This window comes from Argiope bruennichi, chromosome X2 (genome assembly GCF_947563725.1).
Source record: "Argiope bruennichi chromosome X2, qqArgBrue1.1, whole genome shotgun sequence".
Taxonomy (NCBI): Eukaryota; Metazoa; Arthropoda; class Arachnida; order Araneae; family Araneidae; genus Argiope; species Argiope bruennichi.
Window position 1 is genome coordinate 104,292,760 of NC_079163.1, and position 19,725 is coordinate 104,312,484.

The 19,725-nt window shown below is 29.4% G+C and overlaps 1 protein-coding gene across 5 annotated transcripts in view; it reads left to right on the plus strand.

The window, feature by feature from the left end:
• LOC129959991 (aryl hydrocarbon receptor nuclear translocator homolog) overlaps positions 1–19,725 on the plus strand; it is a 121,405-nt gene that overhangs the window by 31,173 nt on the left and 70,507 nt on the right. For 3 of the 5 annotated variants that reach the window (XM_056072956.1, XM_056072958.1, XM_056072959.1), the window contains exon 1: positions 7,229–7,544. The exons of the other annotated variants lie outside the window; for them this stretch is intronic. In XM_056072956.1, coding sequence (XP_055928931.1) covers positions 7,384–7,544 — 161 coding nt within the window. In that variant the 5' untranslated portion in view covers positions 7,229–7,383. Of the gene's footprint in view, positions 1–7,228; positions 7,545–19,725 lie in introns of those variants that run through there. 5 annotated transcript variants of the gene reach the window in all.

The following is a 19,725-nucleotide window of genomic DNA, read 5'->3' on the forward strand; positions in this document are numbered from 1 at the left end:
TCTTTTTAAAGCAATGTTTGTTATGATAGTCGATAAATCTTAAGTTTAAACATCCTATCAAAGTGGCTAGAAAGAAACTATTTTCGCTTATTGATAACTTAATGCGCCGTTATCGTGCTTTTTATCTTAGAGCTGTGGAGTAGTTGAATGATTATTGATTCCATTGAAAATCGGAAGCACGTGGGGATCTACACGTTTATAACCTACCGTTCAGGATCAGATTTCCTCACGTTGGTATATGGTGGGATTTTGAATGAGGGGGAGAGGTTATCGGCTCATATGTTAACCCCATTTACTTGATCTCTGTCCAAAATTATGAAGTTTATTTCAAAATAACCCTCGGGTCATTTCGAAATATTAATCTAAATGTATTAGGTAATATCTAATGACTAATATCCAAAGATATTAGTCTAAAAAACAAGTTATCTGTTTAGAAGGGCATATAAATCAGTTAAATGTGTTTGAATGTCTTGGTATAAATTGACCTCGATTATAAGCCCTTTTTCTTTATTTTATAATACGTTAGTGGAAGAAGAAAGCTATTAATTGCTGTACATATAAATGGTTATATTTGAAACTCGTAGCAAATTTCCAACTGCTGATGCTTGGATGCGGCCGGAAAATTAATAAACTAGAAACAAAAAATCCATGTAAGTAAATGACTTGTAGCATGTATTGATTAATTATGCTTATATCCGGGTGTTTAGAGTAAGATTTATGTGTTATTATTTTTTTAAAGTAGACAGTTATTTTATGTAAGTAATTTTCATGTATGTGTCAGCCTTTTGGTCCTGGTGAAGTAATTCAGATCCCTATTAAGATAGTAAAAAATAATCTTTTTTTTGGGGGGGGGGATATAGCATCAATTCGGATTCAAACCTTGAAGTTTTACTATTGCTACCAAACTATATGCTTAAATTTTTAGAAGGGTTAGAATGATTTCTTCAGGGCTAAAATTTTTTCAGATTCTCGTTCTTAAGATTTTTTTTTTAAATTTATACTTCTAATTTAAGAGGTATTCTGACTATCATAAAAAGGGTGAAATCGCAATTGCCTGAAGACCTGGAATAATTTTCAAATGAGTTTGAATATTATTGTAGGAAAATGTCCCAATTGTGAGGATTCGGTCTCTGAGCATTTTTTACTGAAGGAAGTGCAATCTGCCTAATTTAGCTGTAGATTCAGTTTTTCTGGTAACTGTTTCTTTCGAAATATAACAATTTGAAAGCTTTCTAACTAAAAATTTTTGACTTGGTAAATGCCTTACCTTCCTTCAAAATTTAAAAAAAAAAAAAAGAAAAAAGAAAAAAAAGTCGAAATATTGATTATTTTATGTTGTGCTAAAATCATGGTATTTCTTTCTTTTTCATTAAGCCGCGGTTGCCTATTATTAAGGTCTCGGCTTCTGATCTGGAGAGTTCTAAGTTCATAACCCGATTTCACCGTAGCACAACTGTGTAAACGTTTTGTTGGTGTCAAACGTTTTTCCGCTGGTATGAAGTAAAAGTTTGTAGAATGGGTATAAGGATTCAGGTGACATCCTCGTCCTCTAATCACAATTCAAAATCACGTGATTCTTCTGTCGACACCCGGAGTGTTGCTTCGAAACGAAGTGTTAATATTAGTAAACTAAACTTTTCAGTGAAAAACGTACTCTATTTTCCCCCCTTCTGTACTCAGTTATAAAACTTTTTAAACCTCCTTCCCTCGGTGTGTTGTTGGAAAGGAGCAGAAGAGGGCAGCTGACTTAGCTGTCGTCTTTGTCATTCGACTTCGGTTAAAAATTGCGATACCCATACCAAAATGGCCTTGCGTAGCTTAAAAATTATGCATTAAATTAAACTAAAACTGCGTTTCAAATTATAAGGTTTCTTAATGAATTGAAGGGTAATACAACAAATTAAAAATTGGAAATTAATTTGCTTGATGTATTTTTGGATAAAGATAATTTTTCTTTTATTTTTAGATTGAGGATAACAATATAATGTTTAGAATATATTAATTTTATAAAATAATTTCTAATCCTATTCATTATTTTCCACTGCTGGGCCCGGTTTTGTCATTATATAATTCCCATGTAATTATTTATCTTAAAAATTAAAACTCATTTTTAGAATTTCTGTCAAAAAAAAAATCGAAAAATATTTTTAATTAAAACAGTTTTATTAATTAATGGAAGTGAAATAAAATTTCTCTAATTATTGTTATAAGACTCTAAATTTTACTATGTCATTAAGTATTTATTTATTGTCTTAGATTAATTGCATATTTTGTTTTTAAAAAGTGCTAACAATGTTATGGCTTAAAATAATTAAGATTCAATTGTTAGTAATGCATAAAAATGCATTCAATTTTTAGTAATGAAAGGTTCAATTTTGAATACGAGTTCAAAATTGAACCTTTCCTTTAGTCTTTTTTTTTTTTAAATAATAATAAAATTCAGTTTCTTTGAAATCTAATAATAATCCATTTATCAGATTTTAAGAAATCTTTAATTAGTTGAATAGATTATATTTTAACTAAAATTTTTTACGCTACACACCTATTTTTTGAACTAACGTAAGATGGGAAAAATATTCATTTTTAAATCTGATCTGTTGACAGAAGTTTTTAGTGTCTCTTTTCCATTTTAACATAGAAATAGGATTTAAATATGACATTCTTATTATCTTAAAATCGGCTTGCTTTTACAATATTATGGGCAGTGAATGTCAACTTATAATCATTAATGAGTTAGAAGCAGCACGTGGTTATAAGCAGAGGCATGCACTGCGGAAAGAAAATCTATTCCTTTCAGTGGCTAAATGGAACTTAAAAATGCAAGTGGTCAGTCCACGGCAAAAGCCAGCGACGTCCTTGGCCTTCCATTCTTCGCTTTTGGAACAGGTTCCCTCCCTACCTGGCCTCGTGTTTTCCCGCCTCGCCACCGATTCGACCCGCCTTATTGGCTAGATCTCTGCCTTAAAAGGCGGAGCTTCACCAACCGCCAGGTAAGGGACCATCACATAAAATGGGGGTTAGCTACAAATTGCTTTCTGTAATTTTTCTCGCTCCGTTTTAAGTGAAAATCTCAATTTGTAAAGAGACCATTGTCACAGAGGGATTCAAGACGCGCTTTTCGGTTTTCGTGTCGCTGTGGATTATTTTGGAGGAGTTTGATGCGATTCGCTTTGATAGCTATAGATTTTATCCAATCAAACTTTACGCGTCGTTGCAGTCAAATTTCAAAAATCAAAAAGGTGCTTAAATATATAATTTTTTACACCTAAAATATTTAACCAATCTTTAAAGATGTTTTCATTTTTTTTTAATTAAGAGCATTTTCAGTTACTTAGTTTTTTTTTTAATTGCTGTCTCAAAGATTTCAGTAATCTTGCTTGTCAAAATTGTGTTCATTCATTTGTTTATTTTTTTTCATACATCACTAGTAAAACTCGTCAATTTATTCCTTCTTAGTTCCTTGTACCATAACCATTGAGAATCAAAGATAGTGTTTTGAAAAACAAATATTGTTGTCTTGTAAATCAAATATTCAATTCTGTAGTTTTTCAAAAAGAAAAACTGAAATAAATATCCCCCCTAAAAAAATTGAAGGGATGGGGGGGGGGGTATTTATTTCAGTATGTTGGAAACCAAATCAATGTTTCATTTTTTTTTTTTTTTTTTTCTTTCTCAATCGACAATCTTCTCAACAATCTCAATCGACGGGTCGCGAATATCATTTTTAATTCTTGATAATTGCCTGCTGACGTGTACAATACGTCATTGGTGATTTTGTGACAAAAGCTTTTCGATGTGTGTGGCATGTCTTTCCAGAGCAAGTGGTTAACTTTTAATTGATAGTACTTAAGAGACCACGAGAGACCGCGCCATCAGTTGGCGATGCCATGCACGTTTCAACGCGTTTAGGATAATAAAAAAAATTCATTACACAAAGTATAGATTTTTGATATATAAAATTAATTATTCTTGAAATATATTAGCTATTGCATTAGTATCCTTTTTAAGGTTGTTTAACTGGCGTATGATGATACTCAAGCGTATTTTTACCCCCTACTGTTAATTTTAAATCGACACAAATTCAGACATGACTCATTTCCTCGCTACGCGGATTTCAACTCTTTTGGAATCGAATTTTATCATTCTTGAGATCGGTTAATTTTTTTTATGTAATAATTCTACAATATTTTTTGATATCTCACGTACTTTTTGTGTAAATTTATTCATTTTATTGTTCAATTAACGGTGCTTATTTTATTTCTCGGTATTTATGTGGTACAGTTCGTTATTTTACCATATTCAGCTTTTTTTTTTGGTTTTAAGTCTATGTTTGTGTCCGGGGACTTTAGTTATTTATTCCTGAGTTATTATCAATATTTTTTCAGTAATTTAACACCTGAAACTTAGCACTTTAATCTTCCTTAGTTTTGAATTCCTTAAAATCGATTCGCTAATAATGTTTATAGTTATAAATGTTTTGATATCAATGGGAACAGTATCTCTTAGTATAAATTAGAATTTTGCTATATTATATGTGTTACGCTTGATGTTGTCCTAGCATTTTATTCAATGAATTTATATTACTGTAGTAATAAATATGTGTCTCTAATGAATATTAAGGTATTTAGCAAATATGAAACATATTGCAACTAGCAAACTGCAGATAGGTGAATTCTGCAAATAGCGAATATTTAGCTCCGAAAAGAGCCGCTACTTACAAACATCATAAATATGATGCTTGTAATAATTGAAATCGAAAGTTCTATCATTCGGTTGACGGTTCCACTGAAAATCCTCATATTTATGATGTGAATATTGGTTGTCAATTGAAATGCAGCGTTCTCATTTGATTATGACTCAAAACGAATCTGACGGAACCACAAGTTGATAATACAACTTTAAATCAGATAATTAATTTAATGAATTAAAAAATAACATTTTAATAAAATAACTGAAGCAACTTCGTAACGGAGTGACGTGAACTCGTTGGATTCCATGCTTTTTATTTGACAGCGGTTTTGATTTGCGAGGTTTTATCCCACTGGTTCTTGTCCCACTTCAAAGTAGACAGTTGTCAAGTAAAATTAAATTAAAAAAAATCTTTTATGCATTTCAGGTTATCGAGTTTATTTTATGTTTTTAAATATTTGCAAACATTGACGATATCGTGGATACATTCTTGTTATCATTACTGAAATGAATTCTGATTCTGATCATTGGTATTCATATCTGGTTTTTCGGATATTTCATCTATTCTGGAAAGTTTTTTGAACTCTTGGTATCAAAGTTGATTTTTCGTTCTTTCGGTTTCTTAGAAAATCCTGTGATTCACTTATCTTTAGGTGTCTTGTTTTCGATCACAAGGAGGGTCTATCTTTGCAAATAACACAGCTGTTCTTATTGATAAGGAACTTGTTCCCTGCTCTTTTAATGAGAATGCTGTAGATAAATAGGATGAGTGACCTGTGTTCTCTGATGTAATGTTTCGGTGATATCTTTTAGAAAAATTCAGATTTGTCTCGTTTTTAACTGAACTTTGTGCTGCTGTGTTATTTTATTTGTGAGTTATTAATTACTAAATTTTGAGAAAATGCTTTCCAATAATATAGATATATTTAGTATGGAGAGTTTCTAAATTGCAACCTCCCCCCCCCTTTCCCCCCCCCCTCCTTTTCTGTTTAAAGCAGCGTAGTTCGTATTAATATCTCTTTATTTTTTATTATTATCTGGACGTAGATATTAATAAGAAACAGCTTTCTGAAATGAAATTATGATAAAATTATTAGATAAAATAAAATAGATCAAAGTAAAACACATTTAGCCGAGAAGAGAAAACTCCATTTCTTTTCTAAATTTTTTCGGCCTCAAAAATACTAGAGACATTTGTTCTTTCTTTCTTTTTTTTTTAATGCATGTAACTTTACAATAAACTTTTAATTGCCATACTTGCTTTGCCTTTAGATATCCTTTGTAGCGCATTAATTTTCACGCTGATTTAATAATTTAATTTTATTGAGTTTTGCGACTCAAGAGTAACATATAAGAGGTGGTGGTTAACCCACTGACAGTGAAACGCGATAAAGCTATAAAATAAAGCATAATTGAATGATGATACCAAGAAATGTGTAGCATCTCATTCACCAAAGAAAACCGAAATCAAAAATTCAGTGTAGATTAATTTTGCATCCCTCCTAGTTTATAGAAATTTTATTAATACATTCGTTTTTTTTTCTTTCTTTTTAAAGTTGTGATTAGATTAATTGTGGTCATTTGAAAAAAATTTATGAATCAGTAACTATTTGTTTTATTGGAACTTATTTTCTTTTTGAAAATTAAGATTTTAGAAGATATGATTCAATTATTCAAATGCTCTGAAATTGTAATTTTGGTAAAATTGTAATTTTGCTTAAAATTTTAATTTTAAAGTCCTACAGCAACAAAGCATTGCTTGGTTTCAAAATGAGACCTTTATTTCCACAAAATTTTTGAAATAATAAATTTGTATATATTGCATCACTTTAAGGTTTAATCAAATGTTAAAGAGAGAGAGAGAGAGAGAAAAACAGAGATGCCATATTTTAATTCTATTGTTGTATTAAATTATTTCTATTTTTGTATAGTAAGCGATTAAAGTATATTATAAAACTGCGTGGTATTAGAAAACGAAATGAGAGATTTTTAAATGATATTTTTATTTTCTCCAGTTAAGGAAAATTATATTTAATAAATATAATTTTATTAATCGACAGGATAATAGACGGAACAAAACAGTATAAAATTCAATATACTGTTTTGCTGCATCTATTCCTCTGCTATTTTTAGAAACTGCGGTTTGAATTAAAAAGAACTTTTAAAAAGTCGCGGAAATGGGGAAAAAAGTGCCGTTTAAAGGGAAAGAAAAGTTATTTGATTGAATATTCTATCGCAGTTTTCTTTCTTTCCATTCAATTCATATAATAATAATAAAAAATATTTTATTATTTTTATTTAAAATTTTTAGAATGAATTGTAAGAGTATTTTTAAATGTCGAGTGCATCCGGTTGGGGGGGGGCAGATTCATTAGCATTTTGAAGTTTACAGCTACATTCATTTTGTTTACTAAGAGGCTCATAACAGGAATTAAACCTATCGTTCAAATTAAATGCACTTTGTGACTGGTCCCTGCGAAAACGGCGCCGTGTTGCGGTGGTAGACGTCTGCCTTCTCCTTTCCTAGTCATTCGGTGGGTTGGCGTTAACTCCGAGCGGTTGTGTTTCTACGATCCGCTTTTATTTTGATGAATACTATTTGGATTTTTGCTAAGTGTCCAGTGGATAGATCATCACGTGTGTCAGGGCTATGTTAGTGCTGTGTATTAGGACCCGGTGCTTCTGAAAACAGCCATGTTTGCTTACGCGGGCCCCCCGCATTATACGCCCCCTACATCGTATATCGCCCCTACGGTAGGGACCATGCCTAGCGTTGGGGGCATGACGGGGGTGGCACCCACCCCCACACAATTACCTGGATCTGCTTCCCCCCACAACAAAAGAAGGAGATTTGTGTAAGTATCCCCCCTCATTTATATTTTGTCGTTTGCGGATTTCTGGTTGTCTTTTACACGATCTTTTCTTGTTCTTTGAAGTAATTTTTTTTTTCTCGCTGTTAGAATGTTGATCAGCGGGCTTGACAAAAAAAGCGGGAAAACTTTTGGTGTTCGATTTTTTTCTTTTGTATTTGTTGATGATCACTCTAAAACGTTTAATAGAACCTTTAAATTATTTTATCAGAGAAATAAATTAATAATAATAATAGTAAAAATAAATCGAGAGAGAGGAAAACAAGACCCGTTTCTTCAATTTTTTTTATTTAGTTACTTTTTAATCCATATTAACAATAAATTCGAATTGTAATTAAAATGAACATGTTAAGATTAGAGAATTGTAAGAAATGAAATTAGTAAAACATATTCTGTTTATTTTTATTTATTTGTCTATTTTTATACCCTTGGAGAATATAAACAAGATCAAGTGTTACCGTTTTGTTTGATTTCAAGATTAACCCCTTTATTAAATATTTTTTCGGACATAATTCTCATTTTTGTTTGATAGTTTTTAAAAGTTTAAGAAACAAAAACTATTTTATTATCCAAACAATACAAACAAACAATTTAATAATTGATTAAGTTACTGATGTTTATATATTTAGCCTCCACCATTTATTGATGTTCTAAATCTGATTGCATAATCTAAGAATATTACTTTAATAGAACTGTCTTTTCGAAAAAACGAAAGTCTTTTATGAAAAATTATTTAGTTGTTCTAATGCATTTTTTTTTACATTTTAATTTATTATTTTAACTCTACATATTCGGTTTAATTTACATGTTTTACTATGTTTGAAAATTTTGGATTTAAATTTAGAATTTTCTAAGTCAAAAATTCACTATAAGATACTTCTTTGAATAGTAGTTTTTGTGTAGATTTGTATCCCATTTGAAAATAAAACTGATAATGATCGATCTCAATTAACTATTTGAACATAATTTCTGTGATAAAATTTGATTTAGATGTTACTAATTGATTGTCCTCATTGATTTTTTAGCATCATTATATAATTTGGTAGATTCCATTGATTTTTTAAGCGGCTTATTATTATTTTTACTTGTTGTTTAACTTTTTCATTATAATTAACAGATTAGGTTCCTACTCATTGCATTCTTTTAGAATCATTATTTTTGTTTTAATAGTTCTTCCAAAATCCTTCTAGCAGCAAAAATCTAATAAGTTTTAAATTTTCCGAAATTTTGTGAAAATAAAAGTCACTAATTTATTTTAACGCTTTTTATCATAATCGTGACAAACTGTTTCTAGCTTTCCTTTAACATGCCACTTGATTTGTGTCCTTAAAAGTCCAGCTTTGCTTAATCTCTTAAGATCATTGCGGTGTTATAAATAGGATTTATATTTATGTCCGTGTTTGTTTACTCTTCAAAATTGTTTAAATTTCCGAATTTTCTCGGTTTTTGACAAGCGAATGTACATTCGAAAATCATTAAATTCGCGTTTAAAATATTTCAGTTGGCCTGTATATTTGAGCTATTTATAATTTATCTTTGCTTAGTTGCAAAAAAGAAAAAAGTATTATAGATCCATCGATTAATTTCCAAAAAGAATCTAAATTAATAATTTTCGAATTTTTTGAGAATTGAAACCATAATTAGTGACAAGTGATTTAAATATCACCAATATTTGTTTGCGAAATTTTTTTAAATAGTGAATTTAAATTTTACTTATTTTTATAGCAAATTTTTTACTGCGCATTTGCAACTGCTTAGCGTGAGTAATTTTTCATTGTTTTTCCTCAGATCTTTCAGAAATATTCTTTACTCGTCATTTTCATGTGTAAAGCTTTAGCCTTACATCCGCCTGAGGGGAAAAAATACGTAAAATTGGTTGGAAACATTAAAATAAAACCTAGTCATTTACAATCTTATTACATGTAAAACGCCGAATCTATTTCTAGAGACCACTTGTTGCAATTAGATAATGTTTTCTAGGATGAAAGAAAGTCCTTGTTGATGGGTAGAACAATTTTCCTTTTGTTGCAGTTTTTCTTCATGTTTAGCCTTCGGTTAGATTTTTGCACCTGCCTGACCTCCTAGTTCAAGTGCTGGATTTCATGTTTCTTTGTGCTTCAACTTCATTGGAAGCTAGGTTTTTTCATTTCTGGAAAACGATAATGGAAGTTAATCATTTTGAGGGATGGAAATAGGACTTTTCCCCGCACGCCGTAGTTTAGAATTGTACAATTTATTGCATTGCGTTTGTTTACGTTTTAAAATTGATCCATTATTTTTTTAATTTTTTATAATCAGTGATAGTCTCTTCATCCTTATTTATGTAATAATTTTTTTCAAAAGATGATTTTAGTTCGTTTTTGCCAATGTGATTTTGGTATTTTTTTTCTTTGAAAAGGATTCTTGTCTCGAGTACTTAAATTTCTGTAATCGAGAAATTGTAAGCGTTTCTTTTTTAAACCAGAAATGATCTACTGTGATTTTTAAATATGAAATGTTTTTTTTTAATTATCTATTTTGAAAATTATCAACTGATTTTTTTTATTTTATTAAATTCTGATAAATGTGTAACATTTTTTTATTTATTACTTTTGCATTTATTGCTTTGCATTTAAAATGCTTTGCATTGTAAAGGATATTGAATTTATATAATTTTTGGTTTCGAAACCCCAACTTAATATGTTTGATGGTAAGCGCAAAAGCCGATTTGAACTGTGCTACTTCGTGTAAGCAAACCACCTAATATTTACCGCACGTTTTCGTGCATTTCTGGTTATCATTATGTGACAAGTAGTTCTAACTGATGCAGATTCTTATTTCTCTTTCTGAACTCGTATGCTGCTCGGATGAACGAAAGCAGAATATAAATTTACTTTTGGTCCTCTTTTTAAAAAGGATATGTTTCTCTTGTGAAGTGGCTTATAAAAAGCAAACATAAATAGAGCGAAAAATAATATTGATAATATTTTTTTGATGTCGCATTTTAAAGTAATTGTAAAATAATAAATAATTTTTTTTAAAAGTATTTCGAATCCCTCAACTAAATTTTTAATTAATTTTTACAATTTTTATTTTCGAAATCGTTTAATTTGGTGGGATATCTTGCTAAAAAGGAAATCCAAACTATTTTTTAAGTCATTTAAATGATGTATTTTTGGCTTTTTAATTTTTATTAGTAACATGTATACGTCCCTTGAACAAAGTTGCTATTGTTGTTTACACTTTTTAAAACATATATTTCTGAATATTCCTTATAATAGAAACTATATTTAAATATAATTTCAAAGCAGAACGTGCATCTTTTAATGAAATTAAAAATAAAACTAGGTTATTTAAAAAAAATCAAAATGCAGTATTTATTTAAAAGCATTAAGATTGATTCATTTGAATTTCAAAATTAATCTCGGTTTTGTTTGAGATAATCTGTTTGGTTTACAGAATACATTAACGATCCCCCCCCCCTTCGGCTTTTTCCTTATGCAGAGTAGAGTACAGTACACTCCCGATTATCCGCGGAATTGGGTGGCGCGGCAGCCGCGGATAACAAAAATCGCGGATAATCCAAAAAAAGCTAAAAACGGGTATAACAAAAGAGAAAACAGTCATTCCAACTTTGAAAAATCGTTTTATGTACATTAAAACGTAAAATAAACAGCAGGAAATGTTTCACTAACGCTTAATATTTTAGTATATCACTCAAAACTAACCTAAAATGCATTTTGTTAATGAAAATAGAAAAGTGCTTTGTACTTACGAGAGGCGTCAAGGATACACAGAAAAATTAATACATATGTACTATTTTAATACTATAATATATTATGTAATTACAAAAGCATAACTGTAAAACTACACCTTTTTGAAGAAATCAGTCATTTGTGTTTGCTTCTTGCTTTGGAAGCATTTTCTCTTTGCTTGGAAGCAAAAACAAACACTTAGTGCGGCAGGCGCGGATAATCCGCTCCGCGGATAATCCGCCCGCGGATAATCGGGAGTCTACTGTATATAATCTCGATCACAAATCTAAATTGGCTTCAAAAGTATTATTTGCCTTGCATCAAAAGAAAACTGGAAATATTGTCTAAATATTTTTGGAATAATGTTTGAAATAGTAATGTTGTATTTATCATTCATTAGATTTAATTTGAAAGAAAATTTAGCGCGATACTGTTAATTAAGCTGCTGAATTCTTCACTCTTTTCAAGAACAGTTACAATTTGAGTCAGTTTCAACCATGTGCTACTTCAACTGAATAAAATTGACAGTTCTCACTATAATTACTTTAATATTGATTTGTCAACAGTTAATGCATGCGAAGATCATTAAAAACATTGATTTCAAATTCGCCGTATAATGAAACAGATAATTTTCTGGAAACACAAAACGAAACTGCAAATAAAATAACATAGTGAATTGATTCTTTTCATCATTTATGTAAATAATTTGGTTATTTTCGCTCTTTCAAAGCGTGTAATTTTTCTAATCTGCTTAAATCGAGAATTGTGGTTATTATTGTGGAAAGTTGTGATTCAGGCAATTTTATGGATCAAATTCCTTTAACAGCAATGAAATAAAGTAAAGAAATAAAATAGCTGAATATATATATTTTTAAATAATGATCAGCAACACTTAATATGTGAATCGAATTTTGGTAAAATTTAATGAAATGTAGAAATTGAGTGTACAATGACAATTCAATAGTTTCATTGTCATTGAAAAATATATTGTTCCGATTGCAACTGCTAGTGAGTCATTGATTTAAGCATTTAGTAAAGCACCTAAATATTAAAAGACGTTAATATCCATAATGTGGTTATCTTTGAAACAATTGCTGTTTTCGTTTTTAGCGAGTAATTTTTATCTACTGAGTTCTCTAAAAATTCCTTCTGTTTAAACATTTGATACTATTTATTATTTTGAATGAATCCTTTTCTGTTAATAAACTAAAATACAATAACATTTATTCGTTGAGGTAGTTTGTTTAGTGATGTTACGTGGTTTTATTTCGAACGGATGATGGTATTAACAATGTTTTTTTGAAGCTTGTTTTCCTCGAACGTGTGTATGGGCATTAAAGTTCTAAATTGTCCTATTTGCTGTTTCCCAAATTTCCTGAAGCTCAAAAATATGTCTGGTTCGTGCATTCCATGTTTTGTGTATTGAAGAAGTCAACCCTGTTATATTTTGGTATATTTGTGTTTGTTGCTTTACTTGATTCGTCGATCCGTAAAATTTCCGACTTATTCTACATCAGTGCTTATGGAAGCGGCAGATCAATTCTCTCACGTTGCTCGTTCGGCTCGCTTCAATCGGTGAACATCTTGTTCTTTTTCCTTCAATTTTGAATTTTGTAACATTGGAAAAGACAGTCATGCGTTTTTATCACGCAATTTACTTTTTTTTTCCCCCGCGCGCAGTTTTGGATATTTCTATTATTATTTTTCTTTTTATGGTTACATAATGGAGCTGATTTTAGAAAAGCACTTCTTCATTCTCCCGACACGAAAGTTAGAAAAATATTTGTCGTTTTCAAACAAAGATTCCAATGTTATTACAGATCTCTGTACCCCAGTATTATCTTTAAATTGCCTCATTGGTTCAGTTTTACAGTGAAATTGTTATTTCTTTAAATATTTTAGTTGTTTATTATTGGAGGATTTTCATTTGTTTTATTACTTTTGTAGATTAATTGTCATCAGGTTAATTAATCTATTAGCCAAAAGTATATATTTTTTTTCTGTATTTGACGTTATTATTAAACAATATTGATTGAATATTTTTATTTTGTTATGGTATATAAAATAGTTTTTTTCTTGTGAAAAATTGTCTTCTAATTAAAGTAAAAAAATAAAAATGTGGATTTGGCTGAAAAGGATTTTAATTTTTTATATCAAATTGTATAAATATACAATGATGCATTTTCTCTAAAACGATTTCGACTCCAGGGCAATTGTCGATGAGACAAGATTAACTACTGCGTTTAATTTGCTACATAAATATTGAAATGGTTTAGCAACTAAAAAAAATACAAATAAATAAATGACTAAACTGGCGTGTAGGGATAACTAATGAGTAGTAGAACGATTTAATTGTGAATATATTAGGCTTTCATTTTGATTTCATTTGCTGGGTCTTTCATATCTTGAAGTTAATTGCGAAAACAAGAAAATCATTTGTGGAAATTTTCCGGTTTATATTTTATGAAAATAAAAATGATGAGGTGGTTTTTATTAAAGGTTTCTTGTGTTATCGACAAACCGCAAAATCTTTGGAGGGCAAAACAAAATGATCAATGTAATGACGGGTTACTAAGTGACTATTATTTTCCACTTCTAATTGCACATGTCTAAAGGAACTTCCATTTCGTCGATTTAACTTGTTATTAAATAGATTCCTCCTGATCAGGATGTTGTTAAACTTTTTTTTCCCCGCTTCCTGTCTGATTATATCCTCAATTCTAATGACGAATAGCAATTGTTTGATAAAAGCTTTTACCAGGATTGTTAATTGTAATCAGCCTTTATCTATATTAACTTCAATGTTTATCGTTTATGTTAATGATATCGTTTTTTGCATACTTTTTCTTATTTGCAAAAGAATGACGGATCAAATTAGTTAATAATAAATAATTTGAAAAGTGTGTAGATAAAAGCGAGATGAAGAGAAAGACACTTCCAATTTTCTTTCTTTGAAATTCTTTGAATAATGGGATATTTTGATTTTCATAATTTATACTGTTTATATAAGTCATTTATGTTTCTCGAACATTTTAAGTTCAAAGAGTCAGTTTGTCCTATTCTTTGATTTAAAAGGAATCGTATGGTTTCAAAATAGGATATTTTGTTTAAAGTAATTTTTACGAATTAATTTACTTCTAGACAGAAAGAATAATAATTAAAATTTTCTTACGTATATTTGCATAAATGAAATGAAAAAAAAAAAAAAATCCTGAAAAGCTAATTCTCTTTGCATTTAATACAAATGCGCACTTTTTATTATGAATTTATAAATTAATGAAATAGGCTTCTTATTTTTACACATTTCTTGCACCGACATTGAAACGAAAAAAAAGTTTTATTACCTTGTTAAGCTTTATTTTTTTATTGATAGAGAAGGAAAACAAAAATCGAAATTTCTACGTAGAATGATTATTTTCTAAGGAAATGTTTCAGGTGCCGTAGAATTTTTTAAAAATGTGCTCAAATCACCATCATATGTGATAATTTAATATGACTTTTAAATTTTGATGTTCTAATGAAAATTCAAATTGAATTTTGAGTGATAACAAAAACATTCGAAAGAATTTTCCGATCAAATCAAATCCATCTATTCTAGTTTTGAATTTTTAATAGATAAAAAAAAAATCCATTATATTTTTTTATCCGTTTTTCTTTTAATATTTTGGTAATATGCAAGTTTATGAAAATGCAAGCTGCAAAAATGTTATGCATTTTTTATTGATATCTTTTGCTGTTATATATACATCAAATAGTTAAATGAGTTATTTGACGCAATTCTCTTATCTCTTTTTTAAAATAATATCGAAATGCTTTTTTTTTTTTGTTGTTGTTGTTGTTGTTTCCTATATGAGTAGTTAAATCCATCAACATACTTAGGAGATATATGCAGGATTGCATATGTAAATTGTGTTTTATTTTTATTTTAGTTGTGGAAGAGTTCTCTGTGCTTTCATTTTTCCGATACGGAGCGTCTCGCTTTAACTTCATATTAAATCAAGTTCTTTGAAAATTGATTTCGTCTCCAACGTGTAAAAAGCAAGAAGTCCAAATATTGTCGCTTTCTTATGCAATCAAACTACGTGACAGGATTCTTATATTGAAATTTCTTTCTTCTAGTAATAATTTTGAAATCTCCGAATATTTTATATTCATTCACCGAATGGAGAATTGGAATGCATTAGTTAAATTGTCAATTTGACACAATGGGATTTAATGGTAATTCAAACTCAATTTCCGCGGAAGTTTTTTTTTTCCCTTTTTGCCTAATGTGTGTGCTTCTTGATTTTATTGAATTATTCCTTACAGTTTTAGAATATTTGAAAGGTGTATGGTATTTTCAGCAGCATTCAGAGAAAAATTAATATATAAATACTGATTGCGAATGATGAGAAGTTTTTGATTCCCTTGAAATCAGCATTTAAAAATATAATATGCTATAAATGTATAACGAACCGGTTTTGCTCAGCGTAGAAATAATAGGCGTGTTTTCTTCTTTTTTTTTTAACCGAATGCCCCTAATATTTTGTACATTCATTGAATGGCTTTACACAAACAATTCATAACCGTTACCAGAAGTTTCATGATTAAAATTAATGTACACAAATATAAAAACCTGTCAACTACCAGAAGTTTTATGATTCCAGTTATGCAAATTAATACATAATGCAATAATTTGCCATCTTTTTGTCATTAAAGCAACACAATTCCATACATTGTGAATCAGTCAATAATCATAATTACAACTGTATTACCATGTGACAACAGTAACTACTTGTAAGAACATCTGTAGCGTCATATGTACTTATCAATTATTAATTGTGTAGGGTAGTCGTTCATAACTGGTCATTTTATCATTGGGAATACAGGACTTGTTATAATTTACTTGAAATTAAAAAAAAAAAAATGCACTTTGAAGATGTTTGAGTCAGCAAAATATCAGTTCAAATGCTGGATGCAACATCTTTACATGCTGTCTAACTTCAAAAAAGGACTTTTGTAAGGACTTTGTTTCAAAGGACTTTTGTAAACAGATTTGGGAGGTCGAAGAGATATCATTGAATTTTTTTCTCCCCTTTTACTTACCTGATGGATTTCTTTTTATAGAGATATATTAAACATAACTCTTTAGCTCAAGACCAGCTACAGTCATCGAGTAATGGAACAACTATCGAAAGAGACTAACCAAATTCCAATAGATATGATTGTCGGAAAATTTCGCAGTTTCATGGGTTTCTTTTAATACTGTCTGAACAACAATGATTAGCACTTTGAACACTTCCGGTAACTGATAAAATTTTTCTTTTGTTAAATTAATCTTAGTTATGAACTTTTATGTCTGTAATAGTTATCCAAAATGTTTGTACAATTCTTTCGGATACCCTATATATCATTCTGGACAGACATTAAAAATTTTAAAGAAGTTTTATTCATTTCAGAATTGAAGATAGATCTGACTTAAAAAAACAAACAAATGAAAAATAATTATATATATTTCTTTTCATATTACTCGCTTGCTTTTTGTTTAATAATTAGTGCCATTATTACATTTAATTCCTTTTCTAAAAAGTATATTTTTTATCCTATTGATTTTCCATTCATTTCAATTAACTCTTAAATTATCATATCTTCACTACTTTCCAGTCCACAATATGGATTTCCCATGTTCGGTTTTTTTTACAAAGGGAACGAATACACGGAAAGTTACCGTCAGTATATAACTTGAGTTTTTAAATTGTTCAATTTTACGTATTCAAAATTCGACATTAATAACCCTGCATTTGTAAATGAGCATCGAAGAATTATTTAAAGTGTTTTAGAAATTTATCAACTTTAAAGTTGGCCTACCTTTTTAAAATAATGTAATCGGAAAATAGATAATAGCCAATATAGTATTGTATTTACGTAATGATAATGCAATTCACATTAAATACCTTGCTATATATTTTTTTGTGTGTTTTATGCCAAGTGTAAGTACTCTTTATTATTATTATTATTCTGATAAAGTTAAAAAAAATTGCATTGTTTGATGAAAGGATGTCCAGGTATTTTACGTGTCAAGTGAGGGGGAAAAAAATCAGTTTTTATTTTTTATTAATCTTCCCAAGCATTTTTTTCCTTTCCCGCCAAGGTTGCTGCTTAAAAGACTGATAATGGCCTCAGGCTAAGTAGCAAGTTTTTAGCTTAGTGAGCTCCAATCTTTATGACATCTGACCTCCGAGAGAATCGCTTGATATTTAGGTGTTTTAATTCGTTTAGCAGATTTTTTCCGCTTTGCACTCTCCTCTCCCCCTACTCTTCCCTCTTTTCCAAAAGTGCCATCTGTCAGTTATAAATTGTTCGGTTACATCTGCTCTCAAATGATTTATCTCTGTAGCGTACGAAGATAATTCACTTAATTGAAAGCAAAGCTGATATTAAATATGACGATTGCGCGTTATGTTTTTATGCAGTTGTAAATTCTAGTTAACCATGGCTATATGATGGGATATATGATCTATCTATTAACTCTCGTTTTGATTTTTTTTTCCATGACTTTAATTCATATATCATTTTGGAAAATAGATTTATTTTATAGATATTATCACAATGCTTTTCTTTGTTTTATAAACAATAAATACTCTTTGCTATATCGCCGATGCTTAATTTGTACAAGCCTAGTTTTAATAACTACCCTCATTTTTCATTTAATTTCATGCATAATATTATAGTTGAAAACCAGCCCTTCTCTTACATCTAAAAAAAAAAAGCTGTAAAACATTCTAGAATATTAAGTTGCGTTAAGTAAATTTAATTAACATGTATGTCAGTTATTTATATTTCCTAGCGATTTATTTTTTTAATAAGGGTATTGTTAGATCGCTTTGAAAAGAAAATAATAATAATACCCCATTTTGTTTCGCAAGATGGAAGAGCTATATTATAAAAATAGCGCATTGAATAGTGTTTGGGAATAATTTTAATCATGTAGTATTTCTCTGCATATCTTTTTAAATTTTTCCAAAATATAAATTTGATCCCATTTTTTATGTAGAAATTTGTAGAGAATATTTTTCTTCTGGAAGAAAGAGTCTTGATTTTTGCGCTGTCGGTGAACGTATTGAATGCTTATTTTTTCCAAATCACTTGAATAGGAGCAGTCAGCTGAAATGTTCATTCACTACGTAACTTTTTCTAATCCAGACAGTTAAGAGAGTGAGAAAGAAAGAACAAAACAAAACAAAAAAAAAGTAAAACTCTTCGAATCATTTAGTTTCAATCCAATAGTTCCCTAATAGCATGTTGTCCCACAACTTAATCAAGGAAAAAATTCTCCCATGAATTTCCCTTCGTTTTTTGAGTAGTATTTAGTCAGGACGATTTTCTGTAATTTACTTTGTACATTTTCCTCAAATGTGGGATTTCTGTTCAGCAATTGCTTATGTAACCTTGAAATCGTGATTTTTTTTTCTGGAAAAATATCACGCATTCGTTTTTTATTTTTATAATATTGTAATAAATGCGGTAATTTATTTTTTTCTGCAGATTATGCCTGAAATACATGAAGTGTGTAATATATTTTTGATTGTGTATTTATCACTCCTTAAAAAGTTAAAGCAGTTTTGAAAGTTTGATAGAACCTTTTAATACTGTGTTAGATAACAAACTCAAAAAGTATAAAAAATTATAAATCAATTTTCTTAAAAAGAAATTTCATACTTTTTAGTTATGGAAATTCATGGAAGAGTAAAGTTCTGCATTAATTTCATTCTCTTTGGAAAAATAAATAAATAAAAAAATCGGAACGTTGTATATTTGATGTATTGACACGAATACACCCCGTTTTGTTTTGTAAAGGATGTTTAAGCATTTTTAGAAGAAGTTTAGTTGATTTTAGTTGAGATATTAAAAAAAAAAAAACAAAACAAAAAAAAACATTGGGCTATAAATATTTGAATATAGTTTAAAATTTTGAATTAATCATTTTTATTGCAATATTGTGCTTTCGATCACATGTGTCTCATTAATTTGCAAATTGGATGACACAACTGTTATATTTAAGCCATGTGATTTAAAACTAATGTTCCAAGACTAACCAAACACAAGTCTTCTCTTGAAGGGCAGTTTGTCTGCCTAAAATTCTCAGAAACTGGCCATTGATTTTGACAGCTGAAATTCGTAATTAGTACTTGTGATCCAAATCGTTTGTCAATGGGAGCATTTTGGACGTCATAGAGTTATGTTTGTTTAGATTCAAAAAGTAGAGTTATAAAATTAAACTATGTTTGTTTAAAATTACGACGCCTTTGAAAGCTGTGCACTGTAGAGGCGGAGGAGAAAAATGAAACTTTCACTGTCGTACAAAAGCCTTTTATAACTAAGTAACTCAATCCATGCATGTGGTTTCTTTTCTTATGCGATCAAATTGGTGTTTTATTCATTGCTTATTCTAT